This window comes from Bufo bufo, chromosome 6 (genome assembly GCF_905171765.1).
Source record: "Bufo bufo chromosome 6, aBufBuf1.1, whole genome shotgun sequence".
Taxonomy (NCBI): Eukaryota; Metazoa; Chordata; class Amphibia; order Anura; family Bufonidae; genus Bufo; species Bufo bufo.
Genome location: NC_053394.1, coordinates 424,569,941 through 424,591,396, shown reverse-complemented (window position 1 = coordinate 424,591,396; position 21,456 = coordinate 424,569,941). Strand labels below are relative to the sequence as shown.

General features: G+C 46.4%; 1 protein-coding gene across 3 annotated transcripts in view; it reads left to right on the top strand.

Moving 5' to 3' along the window:
• The window catches only part of MYH10 (myosin heavy chain 10), an 89,298-nt gene that overhangs the window by 21,108 nt on the left and 46,734 nt on the right, over window positions 1-21,456 (top strand). For all 3 annotated transcript variants that reach the window (XM_040437490.1, XM_040437491.1, XM_040437488.1), the window contains one exon: window positions 2,240-2,396. In XM_040437490.1, coding sequence (XP_040293424.1) covers window positions 2,240-2,396 — 157 coding nt within the window. The remainder of the gene's footprint in view (window positions 1-2,239; window positions 2,397-21,456) is intronic.

Sequence of the window (21,456 nt, the reverse complement as noted above, 5' to 3'; positions counted from 1 at the left end):
ATGGAGTAATTACCAGAGGCTGGTATTAATCGCTATGGTAACGGTTGTTACTGGAGGCTGGTCACTGAGCAGGGCGTATAGCACGTATGGGGCGCACTTCTCCGCTCATCCTCCATCACTTTATGAGAGAAGAGGTTTATTTGGCCGCCGATCCTGTCCCGCTATCTAATAAGCAGCGTGGTGTGTGGCCAGTACCGGGGAGGGCGTCCGTGCCTCGCGCCTCAGGCTACTTTCACATCTGCGTTTTAAATTCTACTATTGAGATTCGTCATAGGATCTCAATAGCGGAAGAAAACGCTTCCGTTTTGTCCCCATTCATTGTCAATGGGGACAAAACTTAACGGAGTGCACCAGAATGCACTCCGTTCCGTTTGGTTGCGTCCCCATCGCGGACAGAACGCTGCAAACAGCTTCTTTTTTTTTCTCTCCGCGATGTCGATCCTGACCCACAATGTAAGTCATGGGGACGGATCCGTTTTCTCTGACACAATAGAAAACGGATCCGTCATGGCTATAGAAGACATAATACAACCAGATCCGTTCATGACAGATGCGTGCGTTTGTATTATTGGAATGGATCCGTTTTTGCAGATCCATGACGGATCCACAAAAACCGCAGGTGTGAAAGTAGCCTCAGCTGTGTTGTATCCTGGCTGTCACCGAATCCGCCGAAGCTCCGGGGGCCGCACTTTCCCACACATTTCAGGGGCCCTCCGTGATGGAGAAAGAATTCTCTGAGTAAACAGAAGACGACATCGCCCCTAGAGCGAGCGTGATCTGAGGGGGCGAGTCCCTCCGCACACTGAGGGGGTCACTGACATTACCAGAGCTGTGAATATTAGTATGCAGAGTTCCATAGTGTTATTCCTGTGTGTCAGTCTAAACTGCGGTTGGCATTCTGCTCAGGGTGAGCAGAGCGAGAGGGGAGTATGGCACTGAATGAAACTTAGTGCGGTCATACCACGTACATAGCAGAGCTGAGCTTCTCAGCGGGGCTCACTTTGCCATGACGTCAAGACATTTTCAGTTTTACATAGGACTGCAGCTCTCAACCCGTCTGTGGTGACTCCCCCAGAATGCGCCAGGGCTGACGCCCAGTTATGTATTCTTTTTGCAGACAACCAGCATTTCTGTTCTCGAATAGACGGCCTGAGCGTCCTGTGGAGGAAGATAAGGGAGAGGTGCACGGGGCAGATGGAGCAGAATAAGTTGTATAGTCCAAACTATAACCAGGGTCAGCTCCCTTAAAGGATTTTCTCACAGTACATTTATCACCTACTCACACGGTCACTGGGACCCCCACCAGTCACTTGAACGGGGGTCCCGAGTCCGCCTCATCGCCTCCCCTGCAGCCATGAACACGTACAGGACTGACGGACATGGCGAGCTCAGCGCCGTCCTTTTACAACTAGAATATTAAATGATGCAGCTTCGTAATATAAAGCTAGAGCCGTTTTTTCAGTATACAGCTCCCGTGCTACGCTGTGTATCCTAGGTAACAGACTACACACCAACCCCGTGTAGTCTGACCCTTCAAGTCACAGGTTACTCCACTCCCTCTGCCGCCTCTTATAGTGTCTGCAGGTTACCAAGAAGAGGGAGTGGTAGGACACATGAATGCAGGGTCAGACTACACAGTTGGTTTGTAGTCTGTTACCATGGAGACGCATAGGTCTGCACAAGAGCTGTGTACACAGAAGAACAATAGGAGATTTAGAATAAAGACTGTTTGCAAAATTGCTTCATTTACATTGGAGAAATAGGGGAAAAAAAGGTTGGAAAGGTAAATACCCCATTTGGGCACTAGGATAAATCGTTTGTACCCCACAAATGCCCCCACACCCCTATATGTGGGAATTAGAACCTTCCACCCTTATACTCCCTAAAAAATAAAGTTCCTTTCCCTGTTTTTTTTTTGTGAGGGCAGCTGGGTCATCTGACCCCTTATCGCTCTGCTGATTGGCTGAGGTCACTGACAGCAGAGAGGGGCAAATATAACAAATAGTCTTGCTGCCCCCTGCTGGACACTTTTTTAGACATTATTGTGCCGTTCATTAGTTTTGTCTCAGGCTTGAACTTGCAGTAATATAGATTTTTGCCGGTTTGATATCTTAATTACACTCCTCGGAGTTAATAGCGTGTATTATTGCGCTTGTCGTCGCCGCGCAGGCGGGTGTTCGTCGTTTACTGTAGACAAGGTCTTTAATTACCGTTAATTTCTCTCTCTCTTTGTGTCTAGACTTACTCCGGGTTATTCTGCGTGGTGATCAACCCCTACAAGAACCTCCCCATCTACTCCGAAAATATCATTGAGATGTACCGGGGGAAGAAGCGCCACGAGATGCCGCCACACATCTACGCCATATCGGAGTCCGCCTACCGCTGCATGCTCCAAGGTGAGTCCGTGGGTGGAGTTACCTTATGACCTCAGGGAGTGGGGGTTAAAACACAGCGCCACACCTGTCCCGCGGGCTGTCTCTGGTATTGCAGCTCTATTGATGTGAATAGGGCTGAGCTGCAATACCAGACACAACCTGCGGACAAGAGTGGTGCTGTTTTTTTGTAATCCTGGACACGCCTTTACGGGGGCACGCCCTTTTATATTGAAGGGTATCTGTAGTATGTTAGTTAGCGCTGCTGTGCCCTCTCGAGGCATCTCATCAGCCGAGACACCTTCGGCTAGGCAGTCGGCATGTTACGTGCCACCTGGTGGGTAGGTTGGGCGAGTGCGGAAAATGGAGACCATCGGCTGCAAAGTCCCCCCCTCCCCTGTATGTGACGGTTCGTACCATTTTTGAGAAATAGTAGGTGGAAGGAACCATTCGATGGGCTCAACAAGGTAATTAGCATATTACAGAGGGGGTGCAGTTAATATATGTAAATAACAGTGCTGGCAGATTTCTGGTGGCATCCAGCAGCTTTGGATGTGACTGGAGTATAAGTCATAATGTAGAGAGTTCATCATGATAGATACATATGTAAAGCTCCTGGTGGCAGCAAGCAGCTTTGGTTGTGGCTGGAGTATGTCATAATGTAGTAAGTATACCTGATAGATAAATATATAATGTTCTTGATGGCAACAAGCAGCTTTGGATGTGAATGGGGTTCAAGTCTTAATGTAGCGAGTACATCATGACATATGCATATGTTACGCTCCTGGTGGCAGCAAGCAGCTTTGGATGTGACTGGAGTATAAGTCATAATGTAGCACGTTCATCATTATATATACATATTTAAAGCTCCTGGTGGTAGCAGCTTTGGATGTGGCTGGAGTATGTTATGTCGTGAGTGCATCATGATAGATACATATTAAAGTTTCTGCTGACAACAAACGGCTTTGGATGTGACTGGAGTATAAGTCATAATGTGGCAATTACATCATTTTATATATATATATGTAAAGCTCCTGGTGGCAGCAGCTTTGGATGTGGCTGGAGTATGTCATACATTGATATGTATATATTTCTGTGAGGTGGGGGAGGGGTAGCTCGTAGTCTTGTTGGGTTATCCTCGGATCTCGCTGTCTTTAGATATCCATCTATTATGTAGTTGTTTCCTCCCCGGGCAGCGATCCATTACTCTCGGGGGTCTGTCTCTCGTCACGGGGGGATATTTTGGCGCTCGCCCACCACATGTGTATACATTCTGGGGTTTGTGGAATTTTAATGTATATCGGCCTGTATAAACAGCGCAGCATCTGTGTGTATAATCACTGCGCCGCCAGAAGCCGTGTCCTCCCGTCATGTGTTACATGTGCAGCGCCCCCCAGAAGCCGTGTCATCCCGTCATGTGTTACATGTGCAGCGCCCCCCAAAAGCTGTGTCATCCCGTCATGTTACATGTGCAGCGCCCCCCAGAAGCCGTCATCCCGTCATGTTACATGTGCAGCGCCCCCCAGAAGCCGTCATCCCGTCATGTTACATGTGCAGCGCCCCCCAGAAGCCGTCATCCCGTCATGTTACATGTGCAGCGCCCCTCAGAAGCCGTGTCATCCCGTCATGTTACATGTGCAGCGCCTCCCAGAAGCCGTGTCATCCCGTCATGTTACATGTGCAGCGCCCCCAGAAGCCGTGTCATCCCGTCATGTTACATGTGCAGCGCCTCCCAGAAGCCGTGTCATCCCGTCATGTTACATGTGCAGCGCCCCCAGAAGCCGTGTCATCCAGTCATGTTACATGTGCAGCGCCCCCAGAAGCCGTGTCATCCAGTCATGTTACATGTGCAGCGCCTCCTAGAAGCCGTGTCATCCAGTCATGTTACATGTGCAGCGCCCCCCAGAAGCCGTGTCATCCAGTCATGTTACATGTGCAGCGCCCCTCAGAAGCCGTGTCATACCGTCATGTTACATGTGCAGCGCCCCTCAGAAGCCGTGTCATACCGTCATGTTACATGTGCAGCGCCTCCTAGAAGCCGTGTCATCCCGTCATGTTACATGTGCAGCGCCTCCTAGAAGCCGTGTCATCCCGTCATGTTATATGTGCAGCCCCCCTCAGAAGCCGTGTCATACCGTCATTTGTTAAATGTGCAGCGCCCACTAGAAGCCGTGTCATCCCGTCATGTTATATGTGCAGCCCCCCTCAGAAGCCGTGTCATACCGTCATTTGTTAAATGTGCAGCGCCCCCAGAAGCCGTGTCATCCCGTCATGTCAGGCTACTTTCACATTTGCGCTTTCCCTTTCTGCTATTTAGATCCGTCATAGGATCTCAATAGCGGAAGAAACCGCTTCAGTTTTGTCCCCATTCATTGTCAATAGGGACAAAACTGAACTGGATGCGTTTGGTTGCGTCCCCATCACGGACAGAAAAACGCAAGCGTCTTTCTGTCCGCGATGTGCGGCGCAAGACCGATCCGCTCTGACACATAATGTATTCAATGAGGACGGATCCGTTTTCACTGACACAATATGGCACACTAGAAAACGGATCCGTCCTCCATTGACTTTAAATGGTATTCATGACGGATCCGCAAAAAACGCTAATGTAAAAGTAGCCTTACATGTGCAGCGCCCGCCAGAAGCCGTGTCATCCCGTCATGTGTTACATGTGCAGCGCCCCCCAGAAGCCGTGTCATCCCGTCATGTGTTACATGTGCAGCGCCCCCCAGAAGCCGTGTCATCCCGTCATGTGTTACATGTGCAGCGCCCCCCAGAAGCCGTGTCATCCCGTCATGTGTTACATGTGCAGCGCCCCCCAGAAGCCGTGTCATCCCGTCATGTGTTACATGTGCAGCGCCCCCCAGAAGCCGTGTCATCCCGTCATGTGTTACATGTGCAGCGCCCCCCAGAAGCCGTGTCATCCCGTCATGTGTTACATGTGCAGCGCCCCCCAGAAGCCGTGTCATCCCGTCATGTGTTACATGTGCAGCGCCCCCCAGAAGCCGTGTCATCCCGTCATGTGTTACATGTGCAGCGCCCCCCAGAAGCCGTGTCATCCAGTCATGTTACATGTGCAGCGCCCCCCAGAAGCCGTGTCATCCCGTCATGTGTTACATGTGCAGCGCCCCCCAGAAGCCGTGTCATCCCGTCATGTTACATGTGCAGCGCCCCCAGAAGCCGTGTCATCCCGTCATGTTACATGTGCAGCGCCACCCAGAAGCCGTGTCATCCCGTCATGTTAAATGTGCAGCGCCACCCAGAAGCCGTGTCATCCCGTCATGTGTTACATGTGCAGCGCCCCCCAGAAGCCGTGTCATCCCGTCATGTGTTACATGTGCAGCGCCCCCAGAAGCAGTGTCATCCCGTCATGTTACATGTGCAGCGCCTCCCAGAAGCCGTGTCATCCCGTCATGTTACATGTGCAGCGCCCCCCAGAAGCCGTGTCATCCCGTCATGTTACATGTGCAGCGCCCCCCAGAAGCAGTGTCATACCGTCATTTGTTAAATGTGCAGCGCCCACTAGAAGCCGTGTCATCCCGTCATGTTACATGTGCAGCGCCCCCCAGAAGCCGTGTCATCCCGTCATGTCAGGCTACTTTCACATTTGCGCTTTCCCTTTCTGCTATTTAGATCCGTCATAGGATCTCAATAGCGGAAGAAACCGCTTCAGTTTTGTCCCCATTCATTGTCAATAGGGACAAAACTGAACTGAATGCGTTTGGTTGCGTCCCCATCGCGGACAGAAAAACGCAAGCGTCTTTCTGTCCGCGATGTGCGGCGCAAGACCGATCCGCCCTGACACACAATGTAATTCAATGAGGACGGATCCGTTTTCACTGACACAATATGGCACACTAGAAAACGTCCTCCATTGACTTTAAATGGTGTTCATGATGGATCCGCAAAAAACGCTAATGTAAAAGTAGCCTTACATGTGCAGCGCCCGCCAGAAGCAGTGTCATCCCGTCATGTGTTACATGGGCAACCCGTCCGATCGACGGACCTGTCTGCCAACTGTAGCACAGAGCATTTCAGCACTTGCCTTACCCAGAGCAATATGTAGCAGGCTCTGAGGGGGCGGAGCATGACACAATTCTCTATCGGGGGGGGTGTGACCTATAGATATGATCATCCTGTGCTTCTGTGTTTTTGAATAGAATTACGGAATTGCAGTGGAGACTGACACTCGTACAGCAGGAATGTGAGAACAGAAGGGAATTACCTCTGAATATACATATAGACTAATAGGGAGTCAGGGTCTCCGGAAAGCTGGGTGGCACCTCCTACGGGCCTTCCCATCATTCGGTGCCAGGCTTGCGCGCCGGGTGTCAGTGAAGTCAGGGTAAAGTGCCTATTTCCGTATAACACCATTAGTCCGCCCGGCCCTTGGCACTCCACCAGAAAATGTAGTTTCGCCGTGAATCCAGCAGCTTTTGCCTCTGACTGTTTCCTCCTCATAAACCCTGCAGTAACCGCAGCAGACGTACAGATCCGGGCACTCCGAGGTCACGGGGCCAGACCCTCTGCTTCCTTCCAGACTCCCCCACCTCCCAGGGTTAGTAATGTCTGGCAAGTCTTGGGAGTCATTGTTTTCAGAATGTGGACTTTCTTAACCCCTCCACTGCCAGGAACGTGCATAGAATTCAAGTTGTAAACTTTTTTTTCCGACCCTTTGTGTACTTTAACCACCTCCGGACCGCCTAACGCAGGATTGCGTTCCGGAGGTGGCAGCGCTGCGCAGAGTCACGCATATACGCGTCATCTCGCGAGACGCGAGATTTCGCTCAAAGCCGGCCCGCGCATGCGCATCGCGGGCCGGCAAAATTAAAAGAAGTATTTCGTCACCAGCCTGCCAGCAACGATCATTGGCTGGCAGGCTGGCGATTTTCAAAAAATCCAATCCAAAGTCATATAACAGATCATATTAGTAAATATGATCTGTTATATGGCTTGTCTGCTCCTGTGCTGGTCCTTTTCGTCGGTTGGATCCAGCACAGGAGCAGACTGAACTGTGAGTACACCAAACACTACACCTTAGCCCCAGATCACCCACCTGCACCCCAATTAACCCTTTGATCACCCCTTTGATCGCCCCTGTCAATCACTAGTGAAAGGAAAAAAAGTGATCAGTGTAAACTGTCACTTTTTTTTTTTCACTGGTATTGGCTGTTAGGTTTTAGGGATAGTTTAGGCCCCTTGGTTAGGTAGTTAGCGTCAGTTAGCGCCCACCCCACCGCACCGCAGTCACTTTTATTCGCTGTTTAGCGTATCGCTAATCAGCATTTGTACTTTTATAGTATCTGTAAGTGATCAAAACTGATCACGGTCAGATCTATAATAGTATTAGTGTCACCTTAGCTCGCCCTCCACCCAAAACGCAGTGTTTGCCCGATCAGGCCTGATCGGTCGCCCACACGTGCGTTCACCCACGCCCGCCCCACCGCAGTGACAAAAAATTATTATTTTTTGATCACTGCACATTCATTTTACACGCACTGCGGCGATAAAAAAATCAGTTTTGATATTTTTTATCAACCGCAGCGGCCTCCGGTACTTCGCTAGCCTCCCCTTTGTAAGACAGGTTTGCTTTTTTTCTTGGGTAGTCTCAGGGAATACCCCTAAATTTAGTAGTCCAAAATGTCAAACAGGGGGTATTCTTCTGAAGAGGCCTACAGGATTCTGACCCAGTCGGATGAGGAGTGGGAACCCTCATCTGACGAATCTAGCGGGTCAGAATATGAACCTGTGGAAAGCAGTGGCTCTCTGACCCAAAGTTCGGACGAGGAGGTGGAGGTCCCTGGCAGCACCAGGCGTACCCGGCCCCATGTCGCTAGACCACAGGTTACGCAGGATCCGCTTCAAGAGCAGCAGAGTGGGGCTGTCGCTGCCGGATCACGTGGTGAGGCATACACCAGCAGCGCAGCCCTTCCTGGACCTAGTACCAGCACTGCCGTACAACCTGGTGAAGTAGCGAGCACCAGAAGGGCAGTTGAAGCTGGTACGGTGGCACGTGCAATAGTTACCCCGTCGGAGCCACCGCAAAGACGGGCCCGTAGAGCCCCTAGAGTCCCTGAGGTGCTGGCAAATCCTGATTGGCAGTCACCAACTTCAGCCGCACCAGTAGTTCCCCCTTTCACCGCCCAGTCTGGAGTTCGGGTTGAGACGGCTCAAATCGGTTCGGCCCTGGGATTTTTTGAGCTGTTCTTGACTGCGGAGCTCTTGGACTTAGTCGTGGCAGAGACCAACCAGTATGCCACACAATTTATAACCGCTAACCCGGGAAGCTATTATGCCCAGCCTTTCCGGTGGAAACCAGTCCAAGTTTCCGAGCTTAAAATTTTTTTGGGCCTTCTCCTCAACATGGGCCTGACAAAAAAGCATGAATTGCGGTCATATTGGTCAACGCACCCAATTCATCACATGCCCATGTTCTCTGCTGCTATGTCCAGGACACGATTTGAGACCATCCTACGTTTTCTGCATTTTAGCGACAATACCACCTCCCGTCCCAGAGGCCACCCTGCTTTTGACCGGCTCCACAAAATTCGGCCCCTCATAGACCATTTCAACCTGAAATTTGCAGATTTGTATACCCCTGAGCAAAACATCTGCGTAGACGAGTCCCTAATACATTTTACCGGGCGCCTTGGCTTCAAACAATACATCCCAAGCAAGCGTGCCCGGTATGGGGTCAAATTGTATAAGCTCTGTGAAAGGGCCACAGGCTATACCCACAAATTTCGGATCTATGAGGGAAAAGATCAGACCCTGGAGCCGGTCGGTTGCCCTGACTACCTGGGGAGCAGTGGGAAGACAGTCTGGGACTTGGTGTCACCCTTATTCGGCAAGGGGTACCATCTTTATGTGGACAATTTCTACACAAGTGTGGCCCTCTTTAGGCATTTGTTTCTAGAACGGATTTGCGCCTGTGGCACCATGCGAACTAGTCGCGTGGGCTTCCCCCAACGGCTTGTAACCACCCGTCTTGCAAGGGGGCAGAGGGCTGCCTTGTGTAACGAAGAACTGCTCGCGGTGAAATGGAGAGACAAGCGTGACGTTTACATGCTCTCCTCCATTCACGCAGACACGACAATCCAAATTGAGCGAGCAACCCGTCTCATTGAAAAGCCCCTCTGTGTCCACGACTATAATGCGCTCATGGGAGGGGTGGACTTCAATGACCAGATGTTGTCTCCGTATTTAGTTTCCCGCAGAACCAGACGCTGGTATAAGAAGGTGTCTGTATATTTAATTCAATTGGCGCTCTACAATAGTTTTGTTCTCTACAGTAAGGCTGGGAGAACAGGATCCTTCCTCAAATTCCAGGAAGAGATCATCGAGAACCTCCTTTACCCAGGAGGTTCCGTGGCCCCATCCACCAGTGTAGTTAGCCGTCTACACGAGCGACATTTCCCCAGTGTCGTTCCTGGTACCTCAACCCAACCGTCACCCCGAAAAAGATGTCGTGTCTGTAGCAGGAGTGGAATAAGGCGTGACACCCGCTATTTCTGTCCTGACTGTGCTGACCACCCTGCCCTATGCTATGGAGAGTGTTTCCGGAAGTACCACACACAGGTACACTTAGCATAGGGATCACATCTCACCAGGACAGGCACACAGGGCTATTAGGGCCCATTCACTCACAGCTGCTGCAAACCTCTCCTTTCACCTGGGATAAAGTGCATAATGTACTTCGCCACATCTTTGGGCGATTTGCGCTTTGCACATTGTCCCATGGGGAAGGAGAGGTTTGTTCTATAAAAGGTAAAAAAAACTAAACAAAAAAAAAAATACCGGTAAGTAAAAAAGTTAAATGTTCAGTTAAAAAAGTTTAAAAAAAGTTTCTATGTTCTGTTCAACAGTTAATAAAGTTATTGCTTTGCGGCCTGGTTTTTTCTTTTTTGTTTTGTTTTTTTTACCTTTCAGGTGGACCAACCGATCGACTAGCTGCAGCACTGATGTGCATTCGGACAGAAGCATTGCGCTGCTGTCAGATTACACGCAAGTCGGTGTATGCGGCGCTGCAAGACGAGATTTCTCCTCTGCAGTAAAAGATACGTTTGCCGAGGCATATGAGCTGAGGAGGTGGCGGTGTTCATATACTTTGGCAAACACTTTGTATATATAAAAAAAAAAATCCCGGCAATGATTTATTCATCCACATCGATTGATGTGAATGGAGAAATCTGGTTTGCCAGGGCATACGAGCTGAAGTGGGTATGGATGTTGGGCGGAGCTCCTATGTCCTGGCAGACGCCTTTCCCCTCCTTTTTCTTTTTTTGGCAGAGATTTTTTCATCCACATTGATCGATGCGAATGAAGAAATCTGTGCCGTTCATTTTTTTCTTTCAGCCCAGAGGCTGAACGGAAAAAAAAAAATCTCATTACCCGTATGCTCAATATAAGGAGAATAGCAGAAACTCCTAATGCTGGGCATACATGTAATGATTGCGGAGACCCTCAAATGCCAGGGCAGTACAAACACCCCACAAATAACACCATTTTGGAAAGAAGACACCCCAAGGTATTCGCTGAGGGGCATATTGAGTCCATGAAAGATTGAAATTTTTGTCCCAAGTTAGCGGAAAGGGAGACTTTGTGAGAACAAAATCAAAAAAATCAATTTCCGCTAACTTGTGCCAAATTTTTTTTTTTTCAATGAACTCGCCATGCCCCTCATTGAATACCTTGGGGTGTCTTCTTTCCAAAATGGGGTCACATGTGGGGTATTTATACTGCCCTGGCATTTTAGGGGCCCCAAAGCGTGAGAAGAAGTCTGGTATCCAAATGTCTAAAAATGCCCTCCTAAAAGGAATTTGGGCACCTTTGCCCACCTAGGCTGCAAAAAAGTGTCACACATGTGGTATCTCCGTATTCAGCAGAAGTTGGGGAATATGTTTTGGGGTGTCATTTTACATATACCCATGCTGGGTGAGATAAATATCTTGGTCAAATGCCAACTTTGTATAAAAAAAATGGGAAAAGTTGTCTTTTGCCAAGATATTTCTCTCACCCAGCATGGGTATATGTAAAAAGACACCCCAAAACACATTCCCCACCTTCTCCTGAGTACGGAGATACCAGATGTGTGACACTTTTTTGCAGCCTAGGTGGGCAAAGGGGCCCACATTCCAAAGAGCACCTTTCGGATTTCACAGGTCATTTACCTACTTACCAGACATTAGGGCCCCTGGAAAATGCCAGGGCAGTATAACTACCCCACAAGTGACCCCATTTTGGAAAGAAGACACCCCAAGGTATTCCGTGAGGGGCATGGCAAGTTCCTAGAATTTTTTATTTTTTGTCACAAGTTAGTGGAAAATGATGATTTTTTTTTTTTTTTTTTTTTTCATACAAAGTCTCATATTCCACTAACTTGTGACAAAAAATAAAAACTTCCATGAACTCACTATGCCCATCAGCGAATACCTTGGGGTGTCTTCTTTCCAAAATGGGGTCACTTGTGGGGTAGTTATACTGCCCTGGCATTCTAGGGGCCCAAATGTGTGGTAAGGAGTTTGAAATCAAATTCTGAAAAAAATGACCTGTCAAATCCGAAAGGTGCTCTTTGGAATATGGGCCCCTTTGCCCACCTAGGCTGCAAAAAAGTGTCACACATCTGGTATCTCCGTACTCAGGAGAAGGTGGGGAATGTGTTTTGGGGTGTCATTTTACATATACCCATGCTGGGTGAGAGAAATATCTTGGCAAAAGACAACTTTTCCCATTTTTTTATACAAAGTTGGCATTTGACCAAGATATTTATCTCACCCAGCATGGGTATATGTAAAAAGACACCCCAAAACACATTCCTCAACTTCTCCTGAGTACGGGGATACCAGATGTGTGACACTTTTTTGCAGCCTAGGTGGGCAAAGGGGCCCATATTCCAAAGAGCACCTTTCGGATTTCACTCGTCATTTTTTACTGAATTTGATTTCAAACTCCTTACCACACATTTGGGCCCCTAGAATGCCAGGGCAGTATAACTACCCCACAAGTGACCCCATTTTGGAAAGAAGAGACCCCAAGGTATTCGCTGATGGGCATAGTGAGTTCATGGAAGTTTTTATTTTTTGTCACAAGTTAGTGGAATATGAGACTTTGTATGAAAAAAAAAAAAAAAAAAAAAATCATAATTTTCCACTAACTTGTGACAAAAAATAAAAAATTCTAGGAACTCGCCATGCCCCTCACGGAATACCTTGGGGTGTCTTCTTTCCAAAATGGGGTCACTTGTGGGGTAGTTATACTGCCCTGTCATTCTAGGGGCCCAAATGTGTGGTAAGGAGTTTGAAATCAAATTCTGAAAAAAATGACCTGTCAAATCCGAAAGGTGCTCTTTGGAATATGGGCCCCTTTGCCCACCTAGGCTGCAAAAAAGTGTCACACATCTGGTATCTCCGTACTCAGGAGAAGGTGGGGAATGTGTTTTGGGGTGTCATTTTATATATACCCATGCTGGGTGAGATAAATATCTTGGTGAAATGCCAACTTTGTATAAAAAAATGGGAAAAGTTGTCTTTTGCCAAGATATTTCTCTCACCCAGCATGGGTATATATAAAATGACACCCCAAAACACATTCCCCACCTTCTCCTGAGTACGGAGATACCAGATGTGTGACACTTTTTTGCAGCCTAGGTGGGCAAAGGGGCCCATATTCCAAAGAGCACCTTTCGGATTTGACAGGTCATTTTTTTCAGAATTTGATTTCAAACTACTTACCACACATTTGGGCCCCTAGAATGCCAGGGCAGTATAACTACCCCACAAGTGACCCCATTTTGGAAAGAAGAGACCCCAAGGTATTTCGTTATGGGCATAGTGAGTTCATAGAAGTTTTTATTTTTTGTCACAAGTTAGTGGAATATGAGACCTTGTAAGAAAAAAAAAAAAAAAAAAAATCATCATTTTCCGCTAACTTGTGACAAAAAATAAAAAGTTCTATGAACTCACTATGCCCATCAGCGAATACCTTAGGGTGTGTACTTTCCGAAATGGGGTCATTTGTGGGGTGTTTGTACTGTCTGGGCATTGCAGAACCTCAGGAAACATGACAGGTGCTCAGAAAGTCAGAGCTGCTTCAAAAAGCGGAAATTCACATTTTTGTACCATAGTTTGTAAACGCTATAACTTTTACCCAAACCATTTTTTTTTTACCCAAACATTTTTTTTTTATCAAAGACATGTAGAACTATAAATTTAGAGCAAAATTTCTATATGGATGTCGTTTTTTTTGCAAAATTTTACAACTGAAAGTGAAAAATGTCATTTTTTTGCAAAAAAATCGTTAAATTTCGATTAATAACAAAAAAAGTAAAAATGTCAGCAGCAATGAAATACCACCAAATGAAAGCTCTATTAGTGAGAAGAAAAGGAGGTAAAATTCATTTGGGTGGTAAGTTGCATGACCGAGCAATAAACGGTGAAAGTAGTGTAGGTCAGAAGTGTAAAAAGTGGCCTGGTCTTTCAGGGTGTTTAAGCACTGGGGGCTGAGGTGGTTAAAGAGGTTGTCCGCCTTTTTGTTGCAAGAGATCCTTAAAAATAAGGTGATCACAGGCTGTCCCGCCACTAGGATCCCAGGCGATCGCTGAGAATGCTTGGCCATGAGCGTACACTTCTCCTACAGCTCCCCCACAGGAGGAATAAAGTATTACATGGCGCTCATTGAAAGCAGCCGCGTATCTGTACAAATCAAGGACTTGCAGGGTGTCCCATAGAAATCCCAAATGAGACCCCCTGCTTCCAGCAATGTGCAGACATGGTTGTCAGAATTCTTCCTTTCTTAAAGGGGTACTCCAGCCTAATACAGGATTGCAGTGCTGCGCTGATTTCCAGAGTGTAGGGGCGGCTGGGGTCTGCAGAGGATGGCAGCGTAGCTGAGTAACATTGGCGTGCAGTTACCCAGAGTGCACTGCTGTGGCGTTAAATCCTCTTTCACGTAGTCCTGCTGCCGTGGCTCGTGTCACTACGCTGGTGATAAAGGCTCGTGACATTCAGGATTTCCTTCCGGTCGCCGTTCTCCTCCGCAGCATGCCAAGGATTGGCACATGAATGACAGAGATCTGTTCGGGCATCCTGTCCTAGTGTCCGCCCGCTCTGGCCTGTTGCCATTTTTGTGGGTTGACTCAAGCTGCTGCTTTCCCTGTGTCGTGGGTATTCTGTGCAAGAGCTGGAGGAGCACAGCATGGCGGCATCCAGTATCCTGTGAATGTGAGCGGACAGAGCGGAGGAGGAGGAGGCCCAAGTGCTCGTATCTATAGGGAATAGATGTGACTACATGTGGTTAGGAGCAGTATTATAGCAGTTATATTCTTGTTTATAGGAGCAGTATTATAGTAGTTATATTCTTGTACATAGGAGCAGTGTTATAGTAGTTATATTCTTGTACATAGGAGGCAGTATTATAGTAGTTATATTCTTGTACATAGGAGCAGTATTATAGTAGTTATATTCTTGTACATAGGAGGCAGTATTATAGTAGTTATATTCTTGTACATAGGAGGCAGTATTATAGTAGTTATATTCTTGTACATAGGAGCAGTATTATAGTAGTTATATTCTTGTACATAGGAGGCAGTATTATAGTAGTTATATTCTTGTACATAGGAGCAGTGTTATAGTAGTTATATTCTTGTACATAGGAGGCAGTATTATAGTAGTTATATTCTTGTACATAGGAGGCAGTATTATAGTAGTTATATTCTTGTACATAGGAGCAGTATTATAGTAGTTATATTCTTGTACATAGGAGGCAGTATTATAGTAGTGATATTCTTGTAGATAGGAGGCAGTATTATAGTAGTTATATTCTTGTAGATAGGAGGCAGTATTATAGTAGTTATATTCTTGTAGATAGGAGGCAGTATTATAGTAGTTATATTCTTGTACATAGGAGGCAGTATTATAGTAGTTATATTCTTGTACATAGGAGCAGTATTATAGTAGTTATATTCTTGTACATAGTGGGCAGTATTATAGTAGTGATATTCTTGTAGATAGGGGGCAGTATTATAGTAGTTATATTCTTGTAGATAGGAGGCAGTATTATAGTAGTTATATTCTTGTACATAGGAGCAGTATTATAGTAGTTATATTCTTGTACACAGGAGCAGTATTATAGTAGTTATATTCTTGTACATTGGAGCAGTATTATAGTAGTTATATTCTTGTACATAGGAGCAGTATTATAGTAGTTATATTCTTGTACATAGGAGCAGTATTATAGTAGTTATATTCTTGTACATAGGAGCAGTATTATAGTAGTTATACTCTTGTACATAGGAGGCAGTATTATAGTAGTTATATTCTTGTACATAGGAGCAGTATTATAGTAGTTATATTCTTATACATAGGAGCAGTATTATAGTAGTTATATTCTTGTACATAGGAGGCAGTATTATAGTAGTTATATTCTTGTACATAGAAGCAGTATTATAGTAGTTATATTCTTGTACATAGGAGGCAGTATTATAGTAGTTATATTCTTGTACATAGGGAGCAGTATTATAGTAGTTATATTCTTGTACATAAGAGGCAGTATTATAGTAGTTATATTCTTGTACATAGGAGGCAGTATTATAGTAGTTATATTCTTGTACATAGGAGCAGTATTATAGTAGTGATATTCTTGTAGATAGGAGCAGTATTATAGTAGTTATATTCTTGTACATAGGAGCAGTATTATAGTAGTTATATTCTTGTACATAGGAGCAGTATTATAGTAGTTATATTCTTGTACATAGGAGCAGTATTATAGTAGTTATATTCTTGTACATTGGAGCAGTATTATAGTAGTTATATTCTTGTAGATAGGAGTGTCTGTCAGGTAGCACACACCCACTCCATCTTCTGGGACACCATGTTATCTAATCTAGAAGCATGACCCTAATCCTCTTTGAGGCCACCTCAAGACTGACTTTTGGTACTTAGTCTCAGTAATTCCTGCTTATGTCCTTTTGTCTCATGCCCATGTTGCGCGGAGAAAGAAGCTTACATGAAGACCAGAGTGCTCTCCTTGTGCAGATGTGCTGTGTCTGTTGGATGCCTTGGAAATGGGTGACGACTTATACGTCACACAGCGTTTGTTGGTGACTTCATTGGTTCTATGTGTAAAATGGCAAGTTAAGAACCATGAATTCTCTATGTTCAGCACATGAACACATTTGCCGTGGTAAGGTATAGGGGCGACTTTGAAATCCCAGCGCGTGCATAATGAAAACCAAACGTGACCAAATTGCTTGACACTCGCCCAATAAGCCGCTGCTCGTAGAGACTCGAAGCAGCTCTCTAAACATTGGCTTTCACAAAGTCTTTTGAAGTCCTGGCGTCCATTAAGTGATAACATTCCTCCGAGGTGCAGGAATGTTTCAACTTTTTGATCTATTACTTGTCTGCTTTGGCTTTGGATGGTTTTGTTATTTTTCAGTCCATGGAAACAAAGGGACGTGGCCTTCGTCACAATGTGTAATACCTGTCTGGCTGCCGCTCACGTCTCTCATAAACCAAATCAGCCTGTCTTGATGCAGCGGCTGTTGAGTCTCATTTTTGGATATTTTTAATACTTGTGTATGCCGGAGTCCCTTTAAGTTGACTTTTTTATAATCCAGATGTTCTTCTAGATGCCTTCTACTAAGACTTTGTTTCCTGAAAGTCCATGCAGCCTCCGTTTTCTTGCAGAGCAGTATATTAATTGGAGATGTCAAAGATGTCCGGCCCTAAAATGTATTCATTGACCTCTGTGTAGAATCCCTGGTGACTGGCAGGGCTTATCCTAAGGCCCCTTGCAGACGAGCGTGTCCGGATGCGTTGCGAATGCGTTCAGTAAAAAATGCTCGATTTCACAGGCAAAGTCATTCAGTTTTGTCCAGGATTGCGCTCAGTTTTTATCGCGTGGGTGCACGCGCGTGATCAAAAACTGAATGTTTGCAAACAACAACATCTCTTAGCAATCATCCGTGAAAATCGCTCCGCATCCGCACTTGCTTGCGGATATGATTTTCACGCAGCTCCATTTACTTCTGCGGGGCCAGCGTTGGCTGAAAATCGCAGAATATAGAGCATGCTGCGATTGTCCCGCAACGCACAAGTGATGCGTGAAAACCAACGTTCATGTACACAGCCCCATTAAAAATGAATAGGTTCGGATTCCGTGCGGCCGCAATTCGTTCGCATCACGCATTGCACCCGCGCGGAAGGGGCCAAAGGGATGGATCATGGGGAGCAATCAACACAGCACCAAAGTAAGACCTCAGGCTTAGGGCTCACGCGTGTCACTTGAATGGGTCCTCAATCCGGAAGGTCCGGTGCGGAAGAGAGGCATGAAGCACTACGAAGTGCTTCGTGGGGTTTCTCTCCATTCCCCTGAACCGCAAAAAATGCATGCACTACTTTTTTGCGATGCAGACAGACCACGGATCCGTCTGCGGAATCCGCATGTATGTTGCCCGTGCATTGGGGACTGCAAATTGTGAGACAGGGAGCTTGGTTGTCTATAAAGGAGTCTATTTCACGTCGGTTTTTATGGTCTGCACTTGAGGCCGGGTTTGGCTCGAGGCCAGTTCTTTTAGAAAAATATTCTCCTTAATGTCCTTTAGTTAAAATACCGGAAGGAAGTAATACTAACACGACCTCCACAAGTCGCAGAGTGGAATTTCCTGCTTTTGCATTAGTATTATACAAGGAAATAATCTTTAATATACAAAAGCACGTCGGGATTCACTGTGAGGGTGTCGGTGCATGACAAATGATGGCGCAGCCTGACATGGAACAAACTCAGATTCGCCCTCCTATGAGACCTCTGCTCTAGAAGACCTCAACGGTTGGAGTTGAGAATGATTCGGGGAGCGGCCTTCTAGACTATAAAATCCTCTTAAAGGGGTTGTTCACTTCCACCTAGTTTTGTTTTGGTGACCAGGGTGTCTACCCTCTGCCATGTTGGATGATGGTATCAGGCTGAGCCCCACAGGTATTCTGGACGGCTCTCTGAGGTTTCGATGATGTCTACATCTGTATTTGTTTTAAGGTTTTTGTTAAGCAGAACAATCTACACAGCCCATCTGTAGTCCATTTGTTTCTGTTTTTATGCCCGTTGGTTTATTTTTAGGGCACACCGCTCCAGCTGTATAGACCAGACTCCACCGCGCTTGACCAGAGGCCTGTTTATGTATCGCTTCTCTCTCGTAATGAAATTGTCTAAACCACAGGAATGCGAGTCCTGGAGGGGATCGTCGGGCCTTGTCCTCCTTGTAGTTTTACAGACCTAATTCTGTAGCGAATGACAAACTTTTTGCGTGGCTGTGTGTACCAGGAGTGAATGTTGAAGCTAGACTTGGCTTGATTGACGTCTTTCTATGTTGGCCATGGACATCCTATAGTCGGTAACATCATTGGTTGCTTTAGACCCACTTTGCTCATAGCATAGTTGAAATATGTAAGGTTTTATCTGCACTAGGAGCCTGTCAGGTTTAGCTTGAGGATTCAGCTATGGCTGTGTTTGGTTCCCATGCTGGTGAAGGACCATTAACCATCAGTCGATGCAATGATGCGTCCCTTCCTTTAATTACTGACTGCCCATTAAACGCCTTCGGCAAAAAATTCACAGGTTGGTGACACTGGAGACTTATCCCATATAAACCTATGAACTACTTGCAGATTCAGGTTTTTTTTGGGGGGGGGGGGGGGGGGTTTGCACGTCCTGTAAGACCCTCCCTCTGACCTCTCATTCATTAGCATTGGCCCTGGCAAGAGGCTTTACCCATGAGTAAGAATTTTTGTAGAACATCTTAAGGTGGATCTTGTGGGTTTCTGTGCGCAGCTGTAAGATCTGTCTGTATCTCAGGAGGTCTTCTGCCCAGGACTCGGAAGCATTAGGCTCAAACCCTAGTTCTGGACACCTGATCTCTCCAAAAGTCCAACTCTTTGAGAAGACACCACTGATCTAAACTACAATTTTCTGTGACAACTTTTCGCTTTCCCGTTGCCTCCTATGCACATAGTTCAGCCACTCTTGTGCCACCAAAACAGATGTGACTCGTCTTTGCATAGACTCCATAAGACCTCTGAAATTTTCCTATGGTACCAGGAAAGTTTGTGAGGTGGGTCCACCATGGTTCTGACTTCCAACACATCTCACAGACGCTTAATCGGATTAAGGTCTGGGGAATTTGGAGACAAGTCATCACGTTGTCATGATTCTTTATGTTCCCAAGGGTCGGGGCATTATCCTGCTGAAAGGGGGCATTGCCATTAGGGCATATCACTGCTGTTAAGTGGGACACTTGCTTGTACAGTGTTTAGGTTAGTGGTACACGTCACATCCACATGATAGGATGACAAGAGCCAAGTTTTCCCAGCAGAACACTGCAGAGAGCATAACCCTGTCTCCTTCGGATAGTCTTCTTCCGATTGTAGATCCTGGTGCCATGCCTTCCCCAGGTAAGTGACACACACGCACCTGGCCATCCTCATGGTGTAAAATGTAATTCATTAAACCAGACCACCTTACTTACATTACTTCTTGGTCCAGTTCTGATGGCCATTGTGGGTGGTTTCCGTTGTGGACGTGGGTCAGCATGGGTGCTCTGACCAGTCTACAGCCCTTTTCACGGCAAGCAAAAACCTGTGATCTATCATTGGCAGCAGGAATTATCAGAAATTTTCTCTTCAGCTTCTGTGGGTTTGGACCAGACGAGTTAGCATACACTACCTGCACACATCAGTAAGCCTTACCAGATCACCGGTTGTTCTTCCTTGGACCCCTTTTACGAGGTCCTTACCACTATGTACCAGGAACACCCCAGAAGACCAGGCGGTTTGTAAATGCTCTGACCCAGTCATCTACACATTTGGCTCTATGGTCTCTCGACTTCAAGACCTGACTATTCACTTGCTGCCTAATATATCTCACCCCTGGGCGGGTCCCATTGTCATTAGTCAAATGTGTTATTTATAGGTCACTCGTTTTTTATTTTGTAGCTTATCGTGTATATTGGGCCTCTTTGGGAGGACTACACTTCTAGCTCATTCTGCAATTTTTTTTCTGGAGGCCTCACTGAAAATGACCCAAGTGACTTGTTTTCACGTAGACTCACTAATTACGGTTTTCTTGAAGGTAATCTTTAGGATTTAACAATTGATGACCTATTCCTAGAAATATTACTACTGCTTTCAGAATAAAGATTCCAGGAAGCCTACACAAAAGCCACCCAACATCTTGACATCGCCTTCAGTGTTAAGGAGAGGTGGTCTACTCATATATGGTCCACCATTTGATGGATCTGGAGATCTTTGGTGGATGATTCAGACCTAGGTGGACCAGTGTATCTAAAGTTTAGTTTTTGTATAGTCATTTTTCTCCAAACACTACTAACTGTAGAAGCTCATGTCCATCTGTCTTGTCTTGAGTGATGAGATGGCCTCTCTGGTGTGCAGTTAATATGAAGGACGTGCCTTCAGCCATGCTTGGGTTAAAGTGAATTACACTAACTGCATTCATATGACCAGCATGTGCCTGGGCGGAACGACAGGTGCGAACCAAGGATTCATGGATGCCGGGATACCAGATATCCAACACAGTGGCCGCGCCAGTCATCTTGTGCATTGCATTACTTATGTATACTGCATCACGATATTAACCTTTTATGTTCCTATATGTCGGAGCATCAGCCAGGTTTACGTGTAATGTATACCTAAACAAGCACGGACACCCGTTGCAACCTGTCAGCTCATTGCCATCATTTCCTAAATGGGGGCACACTAAGCCCACTTGGATGGGGCCATTATTCGCATGTTTGCATGCCACCATAGGATGTCTAAGAAAGCTTATGTCTGGGAATGTGCTCTTGGACAGTCCTTGGCTTGAGCTATTCAAGTACTTGCATGATTCATGCCACTAGAGGTGTGTGGTCTTCTTCCCCCCCTTTAGAAGTCAATAGGAGTATCCTTGACTTGACCCGGGCAGCAATGTAGGTTGTTCACCACCCGGCCGTTTATATTGCTTCAGACACCTAGGTTGTGGTGTAACGGTTCCCTGTGCTGCCCCTATAGTTACAACCCTAGTAGTGACGTCTCTGAACATA